Source organism: Callospermophilus lateralis, chromosome 14 (assembly GCF_048772815.1).
Source record: "Callospermophilus lateralis isolate mCalLat2 chromosome 14, mCalLat2.hap1, whole genome shotgun sequence".
NCBI lineage: Eukaryota > Metazoa > Chordata > Mammalia > Rodentia > Sciuridae > Callospermophilus > Callospermophilus lateralis.
This window is the reverse complement of record NC_135318.1, coordinates 36,601,040-36,619,623: the sequence shown is the minus strand read 5'-3', so window position 1 is coordinate 36,619,623 and position 18,584 is coordinate 36,601,040. Positions and strand designations below refer to the sequence as shown.

The following is an 18,584-nucleotide window of genomic DNA, read 5'->3' as shown; positions in this document are numbered from 1 at the left end:
GGCACATCCTCCTACTCCCAGGGGCTAGAGAGAAGATCCCAGCCTTGGGTGTGGTTAAAGCCAAACACTTTGCTTCAGGACAGCATTAAAGACCCCACAGGCCCATTGAAGTTGTTGGGTGCCAGGATTACACTATTCCAGGCTGGAGTCCTGAGCTTGCCAAAATGCTATGAGGCAACTGCTCCCAAAGGTGGTTTGAGATGTGTCATTCACAGAAGAGTTCCAGAAAAGTACGGGTGATGCTTTCAGGGAGTCCATGATGGCAGGCAAAGGTGAGTAGGAGCCTGGCAGAGTGCAAAAAATTCAACCTGAAGGTCCAGGCACCAAGTTGGGGAAGAGAAGAAATGAGATGAATGATCACAAAATTAGGAGGAGGACTAAAGGTTAAAACAATATAGATGAGAGTTTTCTATTTGAAAATGAAAACAGGGCCCTGTCATAAAATATACCTCCTAACCAGATGTAGGGCATGAGAGAGAACTACTGGCTGAAACTAGGTTCAGGTTCTATTTCTCCCATGGAACTTGCATAAGTCACTTAGTGTGAGTCTTTTGCATCTGTAAAATGGGTACTCACAGCGTTGCTTAGGCTGAGGCTCAAGTGAGCTACCAGGTCATGTAAGACCATATGTTATGGACTAAACCGTCAGACACACAAGATGCAGCAGTCGTTCCTAGGGCTGACAGTGGGAGCAAAGATGTGCTGGCCCTCCCCCTACCTTCCACCAGCTCCAGAGTCATATCACAGAGGCAGGGGCTTGCTCAGAGGATGTCATTTACAAAAGTCACATTTAAAATAAGGAAACTGCCAGGACCCTGTCCAATGCTGGGCTTTTACTGGCTGAAGTCATCATTTACATTGGACCTGGAAGTCCCTGGTTGAGCCTGGCCATCTCCAAAGTAAAGTCCTTTCTAACTACTAGATTCCAGGCTGCCCTTTCTTTGGGAACCTTACTCAAAGTGCAGCATGAACACCCATAGACCAGAATGGCTTTCAAACCATCCATGTAGTTTTTTGAAAGTAGAGACTATGACTTCTTTCCTTGGGTTCCCACAGGATACAAAAAAGAAGAAGAAGGAAAAAAAGGTGATGGGGGGTGGTATTCTGAGGCAGATAGAAAACTACCTGCAGAAACACAGAAGAGACAGCATGGCTTCTCAGGCTTAGGCATTGCCAAGTGTTAGTAATACTCTTTCCTTCCTTCACCAGTCTTCCTGTCCGCTGGCCTCAGTGGTCTCAGGTCAGGGCCATCATTCATTCTCTGTAAACTATTTAATAAGTACTTCACTTTTCATTGGTGTAGCCCATGACAAATCCACAGGAAATAAGAGCCACCAGCAGCGATAGGATCAGAATACTTTAATAAGATATCAGTGTCAAAATACATTTCCTTATAAAGTTAAGCTCCCAGACAGTTATAATGTTGTCAGTAGGAATTTGACAATATAATAATGTTCATGAAAATTGTTATATTGACAAGTAAGGTTAATATGAAGCTTGGAATATTTTTCAGACTGTTTTAGTAAACTGCAAGGGTAAAATGCCCTTAATGCTGAGGCAACAAACACAGGAAATCAAACACCAGAGTTTACATGTTGGTAACCCTTCAAGTTCTGCCGCCGTGTGTCAGATGACACTGTGCTGCTCAAGTGTGACTTAGGCAACACAGCAAGTGGGTAATTTTCTCTTATATCTTAGATTTCTTTTGAAAGCCAATATTTGATTTTGGCAATAAGTCCCTCTGGGCTTACCAAATTCTTAGCTGGATGTACTTTGTGTTGTGTGTGTTTAGAAACTGTTTATGGTACCCATGACAGAAAAGTTCCATGTTGATTGGTATTTAAAAACCAAAAGGTGTTGTCCCTCTTGCCCAGTGAGTTACAAAGTGCTCTGGGAACACTATTTTCAGTGCTTCCTACCTATATATGTCACTGCATGTGACAGAGACCTCAGCGAGGGCCTGAGGCTAGGGGCCATCCCTGGAGGTCCACCTGCTTCCCTCCAGCAGGGGGCGCTGCACTTTGGCCTTGCAGGGCTGTCTGCCCATAGGCTTGAGTGAGGGGCACAAGGCTGGGGCTGGTGAGGACCTGCTGCCCCCGCCCCCACCCTTTGGTACCCTCTCTCAGTCCAGCTCCAAGGTCATGAGCTAGGAGGATGTGGACTGGGTCACCAAATCATTTTGAATCCTCACTTGTTTCCATGAATTCCCATCGAAACCATTTCATGGTAGTTCTGGAAATATTCTAATGTGCCGCGTGAGAGACTGTTAGAGTCACATAGCTCAGTGCACTTGAAGGGCTAGCAACATAACCTTAAGAAAAGTTAAAGCACTTCCTCTCCCTTAGCATTCTCCCCACCCCCACCCCTGACGTGCCATCAGACCCTCTGGCAGCAATAATACATACATACATACATACATACATAATACATAGAGAACATGAGGAGAAGACAGCTTGCACGCTCCCACTTAATGATTCCACGTCTTAGATTGTTTGTCACACCTATGGTATGTCGCAAAAGCAAAAAGCCAACAAAGAGAGATCTCTAGCAGTGTTAGTACAGGCCTGTGGGAGTACTGTACAATTCTGCAGCGCCAGCAATGCGGAGAGAAATAACATTAACAGCTTCAAAAAAGATCTTAAAGTGATTTTGTGAGCAGGATTCTATTTCCGTTTCTAAGTTTTTAGATATTACAAAGTACCCATATATACGATAAACACTTAACCCAGATATAAATTTTCCTTTAAAAAACTCAGTTATGCTTTTGAATAACAATAAAAAATCCACCAGATTGGGGGTGGGGGAAAACACCAAACAGTTTAGGAAAAGCCACACTGTGCAACTTTCACAGGTAACCACATACGTTGGAGTTCGCCCTTCACATTGCTTTTTTTTTTTTTTTTCTCATAGAAGTCATATCAAAATTAGAGCAAAGAGTCAGCTTAAAAAGAAAAGAAAGAATGAAATTTACCATATGGTGATTAATTTTTAAAAAAAGAAAAGAAGGGCTTTGAGAGAGAGAAGCCACAAACAAGCTTGGAAAGCAAAGTCCTTTTTCTCTTTGGCAACAACAATAACAACAACAACAAATCTTTTTAGTTAAATGGAGCCAAAGCTTTCCCTACAGGAGGGCAGACATACAGCAGATTCATTAGTATGGACACTGTGTGTGACAGAGAAACCTCCGGGTAATATAAATTAGAAGTAATCGAAGGCAGGGAGAAAAAGAATCTTATAAAATTTAAGAACATTTTAATTGACAGCAAAAAACATAGCAAGTAAAACAACTGTGTATTTTAAAAATAAGGATAATAAAGTGAGCATCTCAGAAAAAGGCCACTGCTTGGTGACCTGGGCAAACTGACCAGGTAAGTACATCTTGTAAAAAGTGTGCTGGTGTTAGAGATACCTAGTTGCAAACACAGACGCAGGGTGAGGCCGGTGGGACGGCATCGGCAGCGGTGTGCCCAGAGGAAGCCCTGGCTCAGGTGGCCTGGTCCAGGGCTCTGAGGAGGTCCCCTCCTTGCAGGAGTGTGGAGCTTCCTGGCACGGGAACATTCACCTCACAGTCGTATCTGGTCAGTTCGGGCAGCAGGTAGGGCTCAAACGAAGGCCCAAGCAACCGGCTTGCCATGCCTGCAAGAAGGTTTGGGATCATATTTTAAAGGCCTAAATCAAACACTGGCAAAGCATCCGTTCCATGACTAGCAGGGAGGAGAAGGAGAAGGGCACGCGCAGAAGGAAAGGAGTGTCTCCAGTGTCCCTGCTCGGGGCTGGAGCGGGCAGCCCTGACTTCACTGTGCTCCTTCAGCGCTCTTTCTAGGACCTACTCCCTGCTCACAGGATGACCCAGCAGAGAACGCAACAGCTTCCAGACTCAGCAGCACTGAGACCCCCTCGAAAGAGGGAAGCAGACCGCACACAGGCAGGGCTCTGGGAGGAGGAAGAAGGTTTGGGAAGAGCCCCAAAGATTGCTGGCCCCGTGCCCACCAGGCACTGGCAGCAGGGAGGAAAGGGATTCAGAACCTGTAAGACCTGTGCCACATACATGCCCACACGTGTGCAGGGTCCCTCTGCAGATCCAAGGGTGCAAAGACCCCATTCCTCCTTATCCCTGGGTCGCTCTCCAGATGAGTAGCAGGACACAGGGGAAACAGTCCCAGGCCACCCCAGGAGGGGAAGGCTTGGGCACTGCCGGGCGGCCCTGCAGCTCTTCAGCAGCTCTTTCCTTTCCCTTGGCTTATCTGGAGAGCCTCATCCCCTGTGTCCACTCCCTCCTGGACCTGCTGAGTCAGAGCCCTCCAGGGCCCATGCCTCCCTCTCCCCACTCATTGGTGCTCCCATGCCCACACTGGGGTGGTACCAACAGACATTCGCTCACCACCCCTTGCTGATTTCCCCTCTTCTTTTATTAGTGTTCAGAAATGACCTGAGTTGAAAAGATGATTTCCCCTTGATTTCAACATTCAAGGAATAGTCACTCAACTTGATGCATCGCAAATCTCTCACTGAAACTTCCTGGCTTGCCTGCCAACCAGCTGATAAACAGCAGAGCTGGAATTCAAGCCCAGGGCTGTCTGGGGCTCTGCAGCCTGGGGCTCTGAGCATGAAACTGTAAGTTTTCCAAACTTATACTGCTGAGGACAAGGGTCTGGTATGTTTTTCTAAAACCACAAACTATGTTCATGCCAAATAGAAACCTCCTTGTTAAGATACTGTTTCCCATCTATGTTTTGGCACTTGTAACTGAACCTTCTAGAAGATCCACTGGTGACCTCTCCCAGAGCTCCAGGCCATCCTCCTGCCATCTGTTTTCAGCTCCTGCCTGACCCCAGAGTGATGCCCCATGTGCTGATGGGGCTTTGAGCACTACAGCAGTAGGAGAAACCGTGTAAAAGACACAGGTTCTGGACTCTCAGGAGCCCTGAGGTGATCTGATTGCTGGAGGGTCCTTTCTAAATCTCTGTGGGCAGATGGCCTTCAGCCCTTGTACCTATACTTCTAGGGAGGGAGAGTCCATGCCTCTCCAGGTGGCCACCTTTCCATGGCAGCAAGCTTTTCCTTGCACTAAGCCAAGATCTCCTACCTGGTGATGTCCATCTCCTGTCTTTGTGTACCCCGATCCCATGCACTCTCCTTAACTCTCTCTTCTTTAATAGCCCCCCCTGCATCACAGCTTCTGGCCCTTCACCTCTGAACACACACTCTGTCAGTCTTCCGCCTTCAGTTCCAGCCCCTTGGGGTTTGGATTCTTCCCTTCGGCTCTTTACCCTGAATCTATGTTAGGTGTTTTGATGTGCTTTACCCATTTTTGGACCCACCCCCTGGGGGTCCTCACTGGTCAGAGGCACTGTCGAGGGAACTGTGCAGAGAGTGTTAAACCAGGGTGTGTGAGCTCTGGGAAGGGGCTCTTGGGGCAAGTCATTTCCAAGCACTTCTCTGTGCCTGGCACCGAGCAGGTCCTGAAAGAAAGGAGAGAGGTGGTCTTGGCCCTGGGAAACCCAGCACTACAGTGGGCTGAAGAATCCCATGAATGGTACCCAGCATGGCACCAGGGGACATCAGGGACTCTTGAAGGCAATTGTTTTAGGTTTTCCAAGTGCTAAATTGTTCCATGAAGGCAGCTGTTCCTCATCTCCCTACCCAGTCAGATCTCCACGCACATCGGACCCTGGGAGGGGCACCAGCTTCTGAGGACGCACCTGGCACCTTGGAAGCTGATGGCAGGCAGTAGTTCTGGTACTGGGAGGCACAGCTCTGCAGGGGGAACCCACTCTTGGTGTTCTCCCTGGAGCTTACTGCCGATGGCGGCTGTGGTGGCGGCAGGTGTCTCAGGGGCTGGCCCAGGCCCCTCATGGGGTTTTGAGCGAAGTCATCTGAAAGACCAAGGCCGGAGAATGAGAGTGTTAGCATCTGAGGGAGGGAAGGGGCCGTGAAGTCGCCAGCAGCACTTCTGTTTCACAGAGGTACTGGGAACCCCAGCCAGCCCCTGGGACTGCAGAGCCCAGGGACTGCCGACAGCATCAACACCGGCCCGTCCTAGCAGGGGGCAGGGAGCAAGTGAGTGGAGGAACCAGGATGGACCCCGAGTCCCCAGCCCTCCACCCAAACCCGCGGCCCAGGTCTGCTCACCAGTGGGGCCTCTTGCACTCCGGGGTTTGTCAGGCATCAAGGGGCAGTTCCCACCCCTGAGGCTCTTCATGCGTTTCCACATCACATGGGGATTGCTGCCGCCTGGGGGGTCCCCCTGTGTGGGAAGGGCAGATATAGGGAGAGGGATGGAGATGTCCCCACCCCGCTCCCCAGGGCCTGGACAGGCACTTGGAGGTGCTCACAGCAGGCTCAGAGTCACCCACCAGCCTGGCTGAGGACTGGGGGTAGGAGGGTGCCCACAGCGCTGCCCAGTCAAAGACTGCTTACCCTACTCGCGTCCTGGAAGCCTTGCTCCTCACACTCCAGCTGGCGCTTCAGCTTGAGCTTGTTGGAGAGGGCTATCATGGCCGGGCTCATCGCGTCTGGGCCCCGAGGCCCGAAGCCCTTTGCAGACCTGCCAAGCCCAAGAGAGTGGGCCGTGAGGTTGTCTAGAGCCATGCTGCTCGGTGCCTTCACCTGGACCCAACTCTTCTATGACTGGGGTGACTTGCAGACCCAGAGGGCAGAGCGGCAGAGGGGGCCGAGTACCTGGAGGTTGAGCTATAACCCAACCTCCGTTTCTTCTACCTGGCCAGATGCTGAATGGTTCAAGCCACTTGCATCCCCTGCACATGCCTGTCCATCTGGGCTGCCCTCGGGTGTGGCTGCCCATGAGGTGACATTAGTCCCTAAGGGATTTCTTTTGCCTCCATCTCTCCCCTGCCTAAGCTGCTGGGCTCCCTCTTGCTTCCCACTGAAGACCAGCTGGGATGCTCTGCGAAGGTCACATACCCCGTGGAAGCAAAGTCCCATGTCAATCACTGAGACTTATCGAGCTTCCAGCTGGTTGAAATGGGGTTTATTGGAGAGATTAAAAGATGCTGAGAGAAGGCAAGGTTGGGGCTCAGTAGAGGACACTGCAGTGGGAGACTTGGGCCATAGGAAGGCTCTCAGAGTTCAGAGAAGGTCTAAAGGGATCAGAGGCCTGGGGGTGGGAGATCTCTGGGGTTCCAGCTATCCCGTGGGTGAGTGCCTATCTGTCCCTTCCCTGCCCAGCCTAACCCCAGCAGATGCAGCCAAGGGTCTCTGCCACTGACCTCATCTTGAACAAGGAGACTTGGGGCGAGGCGATGGGGAGCCCCAGTGGCGATGCCCCCAAGGACTCAGTGTGCTGATCCCCAGCAGGCCACTTTGTGGGCCCAAAATGTAATGGTGGATCTGGGGGCCACTGTGTGTTGGATCTGCCCCCCATGGAAGAGAGAGGGGTGCTAGCCTGGCCACAGCATGGTGGCAGTGACCCCTTGTTCCCGGCGTCAAAGAAGATGGAGGACATGGGCCGGTGCTCGGGCTCTGTCTTCTTGTTTTCCAGCTGCTGCTGGTACTTGTCCAGGAGGAAGGGGCCGTGCGAGGCCACAGGGGCCAGAGGCTGGAAGATGCTTGTCATGGCGCTGAAGCAGTGTTGCGGGGCAGGCTGCGGGCTCTCTGGCAAGCATGGCTCTTCCGGGCAGATGGGGCTTAGCTGGAAGTCCTCCCCATCCATGGGGATGTAGGGCGCCAGGGTCTCCAAGTCCAGCTCATTAAAATCAGTCTGAGGAGAGACAGAGCAAGGGCACTGCGGCTCAGTGGTTGGTGTTATTCCAGTCCCTTGTCCCTCCAAGGCCCCTACCAGAGCCACTCATCTCAAGCAGGACTTTATCATGTTACTCCCCTGCTCACCTCCAATGGCTCCCCATGCAAAATACTCAGACTTGGTCATTTAATGTGAAAGGTCTTTGGTCAAGGGTCATCAGCCTTTCTATGCTATCCCTCCATCTGGCTCCACAAGTCTCCCGGTTCACTAGTGTCACCTCCACACCCAACCTAAAATGCTCTCCATTCTGCCCATCACAATCTGCCTGCCTTCCCAGTCAGGGAAGCCCCACCCCTGTCATAAAGTTGTCCCTTCCTACTCCAGCTGCAGTGGTCACCCCTTCCATGTCTTCCTGACACACTCAGGCCTGTGGTTCACAACGTGACTCCTGGGGATACAGGGCAGCTTGTCCTCACCTCCCTCGTATGACTGGCACAAGCCTAGGCATGCAGTACAGGTGCCCAGGGTACATCTGTGGAGTGTACAGCCAGGCTCCAGGGAAGGGGGACTTTATTCCAATCGGCAGGTTTGTGGAGGCCACACTTAGGTTCCCAGTGTCAGGAAGGGACCCACAAGGAATACTCATGCATAGTTGCAGAAAGCAGTACCTTCAGGGACTGACCCCCTCACTTGGGAATACAGCTTAGCAATGGTCACAACTATAGGAAAACAGCACAAGCAGGTAGTTCCAGTTATTTTGTGGAACAGATGGAATGTCTGCCAGGCAGGATAAAAGGGGGAGATCTGGATGAATAACTCCAGAAAAATGGGGGAGTCATGATTTTCCCTGGGGTTTTGTTAAACACACACCTGTCCACCCACCTCATCCTTTGAGGTTTGTGCAAAAACGTGAGGCCTTATGAAGCTGTGTATAAATGAAAGTTTGTCAATCAGATATCATTTAAAAATGCATTTCAAATAAAATGACAGATTCCATGATGAATGTATTTGGGAAGGGAGTAATTGTCCCCTGTGATTAGAAATGTGTTGTGAATCTGGATGTGCTTTTGAAGAGAACGGCTTCCTTAAAGAAAGGTTCAGTGTTGTAGTTTTGGTTTGCATGTGCAAAAAGAAAGTTACCCAAATAAGTAGAAGGTAAATAAGCTGAGAGTTAAACATGGACGCTCTGGATTTAACACAGGTAGAGCAGAGGACAGGAGTGGGAGGTGGGGTGACCCTAAGCTACTGTCCATTCACTCATTTTAGGGACCTCAGCCAAATTTCCCCAGTGATCTTTGCAACAAAAGGATGGACAGGCGTCTTTGCCACTCACCAGAGAGCAGGCATGCACACCACTGTGTCTGCTGCATGGTGACCTACCTGGGTGCTGCACTGGTCCTTTGACTCTGTATCCATGGCAAAGAGCTTCTCTATCACTTCAATCTTGAGGTCATCCCCCAGAGATGAATAATAGTCTCCAGGGCTGCTGGGCTGGGGATCAGGAAGAAGGGGGACTGAGTCAAGGACATGGCACTAGTCTCCCCCAGAAATCCAATGTGGAAGAGTGTCAGGATCCCACTCAATTCTCTTCCACCAAGTATTTGTAGAGGGGCTATTGATGAGCCGTGTGAATTAGATCAAGTCGCCAACCTCTCGGAATACCAGGGTCCTCATCCCAAAATAAAGTTCCTATCACTTTACGGAGTGTCTTGAGAAGCAAACAGGATAAAGGCTGTGGCCAGTGGGGTTCTGCAACGGCAGCCCCACGACCTGCACAGGGACAAGCTAGGTGCTCAAAGCTCTTCAAGGAATCACCGTTTTGATGAGGGTGGGGAATGGATACCAACAGTCAGCCAGCAGCTCTAAGCCCTGGCAGGTGAATGGCCACGTTCTGGACTCCGGGATAACTGGAGGAAGAGAAGGGCCGTCCCTTCAGCCATCCTCAGGAAGAGGAGCCCTCCCTCTCCATATTCTCGCCCGGGGGTGGGGAAGCTCACCGTGGAGCAGCTGCTGCTGCTGCTGGTGGCACTGGGGGTGGTGCTGCCCAGGGCAGCCGCCTGGGGCACGGTGAAGGCAGGCAGACTTCCAGCTTCATTCTGGGCACCATGGCTCCTCAGCTCTGCAGCCCATGGCTGGCCTGGGGGCAGGATGGCCTTTCTATAGGGGGACTCCTCGGGGTTCTGGTTCCCTGTGGAGGCAAGGGCCTGCTCAGCTGAACTTCTCTACCACAGGCACCAGGTAGAGGAAGCCGAGAAGGTACACAAAGGGGCCTGAAAGGGTCTTGAAACCTGCCTGGGGCTCGGCCCTCAGTGCCCCAGGTAGATCATGGCCTCTGACTGGGGTTATGATTCAATGCACAGATTCCCTGTAAAGGGAGCAGGCTCTTGGAGCAGTTCATTTTCAAACTAAACTTATCCAGAGCTACTTTTCCTGAAAAGCAATCCAGAACATAGAGGAGGAAGTGATGGCAGAAGTACTGGGCCACTGGCCTCAGTATTTATTACCAAGAAACAGGGGCTACAAAGTGTCTGGTGCAAGGGCCCACTTGCCCTTTATGATTCTTTGAAGTGATTCCCACGTGGCCTCTCAAGAACGCACCCGAGAGGGAAAAGGTGAGCAGAGACAGGGGTGGTGATTCTTCCAGCGGCCATAGAAAAGCCAGGGGAGGTCCCTTGCTAGGGTGTCTCCAGGAGGGGAGCAGGGAAGGGTCAGGAACGCTGGGAACCATATGACTTGTATCCCGGGAGAGACAGGCAAACATTTTAATCAAGTTGGGCATTAGAGGGCTGACTCCTGGTCCTTCTGGAATTTTCCCTCCCATTATTCCAATTTAACTCTCCCTCTAAACAAGCCGGCCATCCTTCAAGATCTAGGAGGGCATCCACCCTGTCTCTGGGGCAATGTCCACATCCCCCCAACCCTTGCTCGACTCTCCCTGCCTGTGGTGAAGCAGCGGCTCTCACGCCCACCTCCCTCAGTGCTTCATGAGGGCAGATTGAGGATGGTCTTGGTGGCAAGGGCCCATATGCTCCTTTCATGTCCTGCAGAGCCTGGCTGCTGACAGATGATAGCAACATGTTGGGGGAGGGCCAGGGACAGCTCTGGTTTAGGAAAAGCTGTAGCTGGGAAGGCCTGTTTTGGTAAGAACCATCCCTAGTCCCAAGAGGGATGGGCTCAGCTCAGCTGAAAGCACCCACCGAAATCCAGAGAGATGATGGCATCTCCTGGGGTGGGGGCCAGCTGGGCCAGCTCTTCGGGCTCCTCCTTCAGCTTGGTGAACAGGAAGTTACTCTTCTCAGATACCTCGCCACTATTGTCAAAGATGCTGTTCATGGCCATCAGGTGAGGCTTGAACAGGGATTCAGTCTGGTCCATGGAGAAAACCACGTCGTTCTTCTCAATCTCACTAATGGGACAAGAGAGCCATTGAGACCTTCTGCATTTTCCAGTAATATCCTCTGGCTTCCCTAGGCACATAGAAACTCTGATAGCCACGCCTCTCCGACTAAATGATGGGCAGGGACACTGGCATTTTGTGAACAGCCACACAACGGAGGCCTGTGAGCTGTGGAGGCAGTGAGGGCAGGGGCATCCTGTGTACACGTGCACCTGTTTGGGGTGCTGCCTTAGACTGTGTTGAGCTGGGGGGGTGTGCAGGAGGGTGGACACTTTTGCTTGTTTCACCCTCACAATGACGTTTTCAGGTATTCTTCCCACGCACTGTAGAGGGAAGTGGCTAGATCTGCTTTTCCCAGAAAGCACGAACAATTCTCTTCCCCATTTCCCCATTCAGAAAATATTAAGTGACTACTGTGTGCTTTCTGCCTCCCTATGTACCACAGTGTAATGACAGATAAGTGGGAAGGGGGCAGAAGAAAATCCTAAGGATCCCAGTTCCTAAGATCTCCATGGGAAGTCCTCTCAGGCTCAAGGATTACTACTGTCAACAGCTCCCAGAGGCGGTGCCCCGGGTTCTGAGAGGCTGGGTGTCCCCGTGCCTGGGGCTCTCAGGCACTCCTGCGCACCAGGTCCCAAAGCCCATCAGTCCTCACCCACTTACCTCAGGACGTAGTTGACGCACATGATGCACTGAGGCTGCAGGTTGCGAGGGTTGTAGATGACTGTCCCCTGCGTCTCTAGCCACACGTAGCCCCCATGCTTTGCAAGCATTCGGTACTGGCCACTCACCACCTGTCCCTTGGTGCACACTAGGGGAGGAGAAATGGAGCCTGAGGTGAGAGAGGTAGGGGAGTGGTGTGCACCACAGGCTCAAGAGACTCTCCAAGGAGGGCAGGTGTACAGGGGGACAGACAGACCTGGATCCAAGACAGTGGGGACCAGGGAGGGGGAGCTGGGAGGGAGCTTAGAGATCATCTCAGCCAACTCTACATTTTCAATGTAGGCAAAGGAGGTTCAGAGAGGGCACAGGACTTGCCCACAGCTGTACAGCTAGAGGGGACCCACTTACTCTGAAGCTTTGCAATATCCTGTCCCCAATCTTCCTGAGTGAGGCTCCTGGACCAGCTCAGCTGTGAGCAGAGTCCAGAGCAGCACCTGCCCTGCTTTCCTCATGGGGTTCAGTGAAAGGAAGCCCCTGCCCTGTAATGCACTTAGGAAGTGGGGGGCTTGCACACAGCGTGGAGAAAGGCTGACCTCAGAGCCACCTTCTGCAGCAGGCATGTCACCAATGCCCTGCTTGTGGATACAAACATGTTGGTTCCTTTGCTTTCATGGCCATCCTCCACCTTTAGGGCCAGAGAAGCTTTGAGGTAAACCACTCCACTCTCCAGCTGGGGTCCAGAAGGGCCGGGACCCCAGCAGCCCCTACAGCCTCCTACAGCGGTGGAAGGTCCTTGCACTCCTCCTCAGCTGCCCCGTGGGCTGCTGACCTGCTTATGGCTTCTCTCCTTTCCCAGGTTATTCTGTTCATTTTAGGTTTTTTTTCCTCCTGTCTAAAATGCATTGAGAAGGGGATCCTGTGTTTATTATCTAAAAATGTCAGGGAAGGGGCGTCCTATCCTGGCCTGTGCTTGGCCCACAATGCTCTATCTGCTGTCATTGAAAAGGAATTGATAAGTCCCTTTATTCTAATGACTGCTACTGTGAGAATTGCTGACGGTTTTCCTACTTGTCCATCTGCTTTCATTCCTTAGGAATTCATTCTTCAGAATTCCAGCTCCGAAGCCCCCAAGTCACAGAGAACTGGAAAGAGGCACATGATGGACAGGCCAGGTAATCTTACTAGTTTGGGGACTTTGGGAAAGGTTTCCTCCTCTGCAAAAGGTATTGATAACAGTAGAAGTAATGATAATAATTATTAGCTATCTGGTATACCACTGTTCATACTAAGGGCCAAACACACTTGCCTGGCTTATTGGCCACACAAATGTTGTATGGGAAAAGTCACCTGTTTCCCAAAGCTACTAGTACGTATAGTGCTCAGGGCCTGTCACCAACAGTTACGTTACACTTTTGCAGATAATGTCACAGGGACCCCCTGGGAGAATATACAGGTTTTCTGTACACAGAGTCTCTCCATTTCTCCTGGTGGGCTCATGGGCCTCCTCCCCATTCACTAGCCCCTGAAGTGGAGGGATGCAGCTCAGTTCACAGTAACGCTGCCTGTAAACCATTAAGCTTGTGTTTTGCTTGGCACAGTTTATCTTCTTCAAAAATTTAACAAGCACCTGCAAGGTGCAGGAATTAATGTGACTTACATGAGCACAGTGCTTTGCAGTGTCCAAAACGGTCTCATGAGATGAATTCATTTCTGCAAAGCAATTAGATCAGTGCCTGGCACCTAAGGCACTCAGTGAGGCTCACTGTCATTGTTACCTCACCAAACAAGCAACACCACGAGCGACCTATGATGATTTCTGTTTCACCTCTGAAGAAACTGCAGCCTGCGCAGATTTGCTTTTGCTGAGAACTACTGAGTAATTTGCTGAAAGGCCTCTTCAGTGGAAACGAACACAGGATCAGTCTAAATTGAAGACTCCTACACCAAACTCCGTGTGCTTTCCATTTGTAAAAACAAACCTTACTGAGGTTTAATTGACCTTCTGTAAAAATGCACCCATTTTAAGCACATAGTGCAATGAGTTTTGACGAATACACATGCCTGCGTGCCCATCACCATAGTGATGGTAGAGAATTTCCCCCGTTATTCCCACAAAGCCATATGCCTCCTGACATTCGCTATTCCCATCCCTGGTCCCAGACAACCACTGATCTCTTGTCCCTCTACATTGTTTTCTTTTTTTCCTAAATTTTCATATGTGTGAAATCTCACAAAAAGAGTGCATACCCTTTTGCATCAGGCTTCATCACACTCGCTCAGCAGGTTTTTGAGATTCATTATGTTGTTCCAGGCATTTTGGGCTCGTTCCTTTTCACTGATGAGTAATAGTCCATTTTATGGATGCACCATCTGGATGTTTGAGTTTTCAATTTGGTATTGTTATAAACAAAGGAGCTATGAACATTTGTGTACAACATCTTTGTATGGATATATATTTTTAGTTCTTGTGGGGGCAACTTTGAGGGCCATCTCTAGATTATCTGATAAGTATATGTTCCTATTATAAGAAGCTGCCAAAGCATTTTCCAAAGTGTTTGTATCATTCTCATCCAATCCTTTTTCAAGGGAGGAGATATGGCATCTTTAAATATGAAGAAACTAAGGCTGGAAGGATTGTGACTTGCTTATCATCACATAGGACAACAGTGACAGAGTCTAGGCTAGGTAACAGGTCTTGTGGCTCCCAGGTCAGTGTTCTTTGACTACATTATCTTGAGTCAAAATCGAGTGGGAAGGTAGAATTTTCTGTTGCCACTGTCCTAAGCCCCCATGGACTCCTTGACCAAAGGAGCAATTGTTGTCTTCTCTGTGCTATCCAGGCTCCCTGGCTGCAATGAAACAATTCTTGCACAATTTCAAGTGCCTGGAATTAACTTATTTAGATGGCCCTTAATGCAAACCAAATTCAGGGTTCTTATTCTTTTTGATTAAACAGTACAGCAAGCAGAGGTTGTAACTACATTTCTAATAATTGCAGACAAGGGCCTGCTCTGTCCCAGAATATAATTAACACCAGCTTTCTTCTCATCTGCTCATTAATGCCAGCCTTGGTGAGGGGCCTGCTACTTGGTAGCAAGATAGGCTTTTTATGGCCTTTAATCTTGTTTTCCTAAGAGCACATAATGTCCTTATACAACAAAGAGAAGCCAACCCCCAACCCCTCCTCTGAGAGTAATGATGTATAAATTATTAATCCATTTGGAAATGATGGCTTTCAATTATCTTAATCTGGTTGAAGATGGACCTTCCCCGGTCATTGATTGCAATGGTAAGCACTTCCAGGCTGACACATAGACATGTGTCAATTTGGGATCTTAGTGTATAGACCTGGACTTGCCTCAAACCTGAGCCTCCAGTGCTCCACAACATGGTGTGAATGTGTATGTAACTTTATTGGCAGTACCCCCTCCCCCCCCAAAAAAAAATGAGACATACACATGCACCTCCTCTGCAGACTGACTCCTGTCATAACTGATGCTGACCCAATTTCCAACTCATGTGGATTTCGCTCTGCTGGACATGACCTTGCTGGCTGAACCCTGGGCTCTGAGCTCAGGGCAGCGTTACGTGGCTCCCGCTGGGGAAGAAGGGAGCCTGTGATTCTTTTTTGGGCTGTGAATCACATTTAACTGTGCCCGACGCATACACACCCGGATCCAGTAAAATGACAGCAAGCAAACAGAAAACCCAGCAGATTATCCCTAGAGTCAGCAGAAAACTGATATGACAAATTCTTATCCTGGCACTTTTTACAGATCAAAGGAGTTCTAATAAGAAGGGGGGAAAAATCCTTGTATATGCCTGGGACAAGTCATAATTTTTGCTACCTTGGGCGGTAGTACCCCCTCCTAAAGATAAAGTATGATACTGTCCTCCAAGATGCCCAGAGACTTTTTACATTTGTCCCCTGCTTTGACTTCCCCCTTGGCTTAGAAGGCTGGGCTTTTCCCCAACTTTACATCTAAAGGCAGAGAGGCCCGGAAAACCAGACCGCAGGGAATCAGGGGGTCAGCTGGCTAGAGCCAGGCCCTCGGTCCAGAGCCTGCATGCCTCTGCCAACATGCCTCGGTAGCAGGAACCCCTTGAGGATCACAAAGGCCTGGGGAATCCCAAAGGGAAGGCCGAAGCCATATCATACATGGGGGGCAGGTTATGACAGGGGCATATTCATGGGCACAGAAGGTACTTCATCCTCCCTTCGTCATTCCTGGGTCCCTGAGTAGGACTGGATTTAGGTGGTTGTATTTCTTTCTTTCTTTCTTTTTCCCCCTGCCAGAAAGCACAGAGTGGGAAATTTCCCTGAGATAGTGGGAAAGTAGAGAATTTCTCTGAGATATCATAATGGTCCCTGTTGTACTGTCAGATCAAACCCAAAAGCCACAAGGAGGAAACAGAGGGGTCAATTAGAAACCCTGTGACAATTCAGCAGCTCTTAGCTGCTCTCAACCTTAGCTGTCCTGACCTTGATTTAGGACAGGAACAAATGTCTACATTTCCATTTACTTCATTGCCATCAGGGCCACTGAGAATCTTCTCAGACCTCATTCTAAACCATCTTTAATCCTCTGGTCTTCTCAGCATCTCTGTCTACCATACTGTACCAGGCACTATATGAGATGCCAAAGTTAAAGAAGATATAAGCCAAGGAGCCCACGGTCTCCTTTTTTTTTCTCCAGAAATAAGATCTCCTAGGGAAGAGATCAATTCTACCAATTTCTGTGGTTCATGGTGGGCCGCATACAGCATTATAGGCCCAGAGTCCTTGCTGATGGGTTGTTTGGCTTTGAGGAAATCACCCGCGATCACCTGCACATGGCAAGGTGAAACTGTGAACATGGCCAAGTGAATGTTCTAGAACTACCCTGTCTAACACGGTGGTCACAAGCCAAGTTTGGCTATTTAAATTTATATCATTTAAATTCTAAAAAGTTCAGCTCTTCTGTTGCACTAGACATATTTCAAGTGCTGCCTAGGCCACATCTGCATGCGGAACATTTCCACGGCCCAGAGTTCTACTGGACAGCTCTTTTCTAGAATCCTTGAGTTAGGCAGGGTTTCCCCAAGCTACAGAGCAGTTTCCATTCCCCCACACCTTGTCACATGGACAGGCTCCTCTAAAGTTATGTTGATCTGGCAGGTGAACTTGTAGAGAACTAGGGGGGCCCCCACACCTGTCTGAAGTGGGTCTCATACTACCTTCCCCTCTGTGTAGCCCCATCCTTCTTTGTCCTTCAAGATCCAACTTAGGTGCCCTTTCTTCTTTCCTTAATTCCCCCATCCCTCCTCTTCTACGCACAGATGTTCTTGCATTTATAGCACAAGCCCAAGCTGATTTCATACTGTCTTGTATTACTCTGTAAAGGGCTGTCCCAAAAGGTATACAGAAGAATGCTCAGTGCAGGTGGCATGTGGGGACTGAGATGCAGTGCACCCTCCACTCTCCTAGCTGTAGGCCTTGACTTGGGTGTGTCTGTTCCTTGGAGGAAAAGTCCTTTCTCTAATGTGCATGGAAGCATTCTAGAGGCTAGTGGCTGCCTTGATTCTCTAACGACTTGAAGGCATGCTATTATGTGCCACACAAGATGGCAGCTATAGGAAGGAAGTGACCCAGTCTTCTGTTTCATCAGTCACACCCCACTCAAGGCCAGATTCTACCAACACAGGGATGTCCCATGGGGCCCTCTTGGAACTTACAGTTCTGGTGACTTTTGGTCATGTTCTCTGAGTCCAGTGCATGGTAGAACTCATAGGCTGAGCGGCCAAGCAGCTCCTCGGGGTGGTAACCAATCAGTTCTGTGATTCTAAATGTTAAAAAAAAAAAAAAGCATGTGAGGAAGAAAAACCACATGAACTTCACATAGCATGTGAGCAGGGGTTCAAGAAGTTAAACCCAGAAGATGAAATAAAAGGTGAATATAACCTGGACTTCCTGGTCACACTGTTTATTCAAGCAACCATCATGTTCAACCTGCAATTGTGGGTCTGGCCAAACCCCTGCTGTTCTGCTCTTCCTGAGGTCATTCTCGGGGGTGAAGAATAGCACTCCCGCCCCTGCCATACACACACAAGAACCACTGAAGGGGCTCACACCCCCACTCCACAAGTTTTCAGATAAAGGAACGGAGACAAGGAGGGCAGACAATTTGCTTGATGTCCAACAAGTATCCAGGGACAGAGCCAAAGTGAAAGCCGAGGCTCCTGATTACTAGATCAAGCTCATTCTAGAAGAGGGTGATCCACATGCAAAGTGGAAATTCTGTGGGCCCAAGTGGGGAAACAGCAGTGTTGGTCTCTGTGCTGACCACAGAGAAGGGAGGAGTCAGGAGCCCATCTGCACTAAAACCTCAGGGCCTGGATGCTTCTTCTCAGGAGCTGCCCAGGGCCTCAGGCATCCTGGGTCTACCTTCCTCAGCTGCTTCTGCTGGTCTCTCCCTCTCCCTAAGAAGGGAAGGAGGGCAGGGGAAGTTGGGAGGAAGAAACAGGAAGCCAGGTGGAGAAGTGCACCTCCTTGTTACCCTCCCTGAGAAACAGGAGGCTCTGAAGGGTACAGCTATCCCAAAGGCCCCTGCCTTCATTGTGATGTGGGTGGAAGTAAGCAGGGAAAAGACAAAATGTGGAGAATCATGAAGAATCACTTTACCCCCTTGGGACCTTTGATCTGTGCTGGAATCATCAGAATCAACAAAGCCCTGCCTAAGAGCCACCATGTTCTTGGGCTGATCCCTCTCCTGTGTCACACCAAAATTATTTTTCACAATCTTTGTTATCTCACACACTTTCCCCCTCATTCTCCTGTTTAGC

General features: G+C 49.8%; 1 protein-coding gene across 2 annotated transcripts in view; it reads right to left on the bottom strand.

Annotated features, from left to right (window-relative positions):
- Positions 1–1,344: 1,344 nt before the first annotated feature.
- Epas1 (endothelial PAS domain protein 1) overlaps positions 1,345–18,584 on the bottom strand; it is an 83,449-nt gene continuing 66,209 nt past the window's right edge. For both annotated transcript variants that reach the window (XM_076833473.2, XM_077105203.1), the window contains exons 7-16: positions 17,478–17,584; positions 11,763–11,910; positions 10,900–11,108; positions 9,700–9,890; positions 9,083–9,193; positions 7,230–7,720; positions 6,421–6,547; positions 6,133–6,247; positions 5,703–5,876; positions 1,345–3,636 (exon numbers count right to left, since the gene is read on the bottom strand). In XM_076833473.2, coding sequence (XP_076689588.1) covers positions 3,485–3,636; positions 5,703–5,876; positions 6,133–6,247; positions 6,421–6,547; positions 7,230–7,720; positions 9,083–9,193; positions 9,700–9,890; positions 10,900–11,108; positions 11,763–11,910; positions 17,478–17,584 — 1,825 coding nt within the window. In that variant the 3' untranslated portion in view covers positions 1,345–3,484. The remainder of the gene's footprint in view (positions 3,637–5,702; positions 5,877–6,132; positions 6,248–6,420; positions 6,548–7,229; positions 7,721–9,082; positions 9,194–9,699; positions 9,891–10,899; positions 11,109–11,762; positions 11,911–17,477; positions 17,585–18,584) is intronic.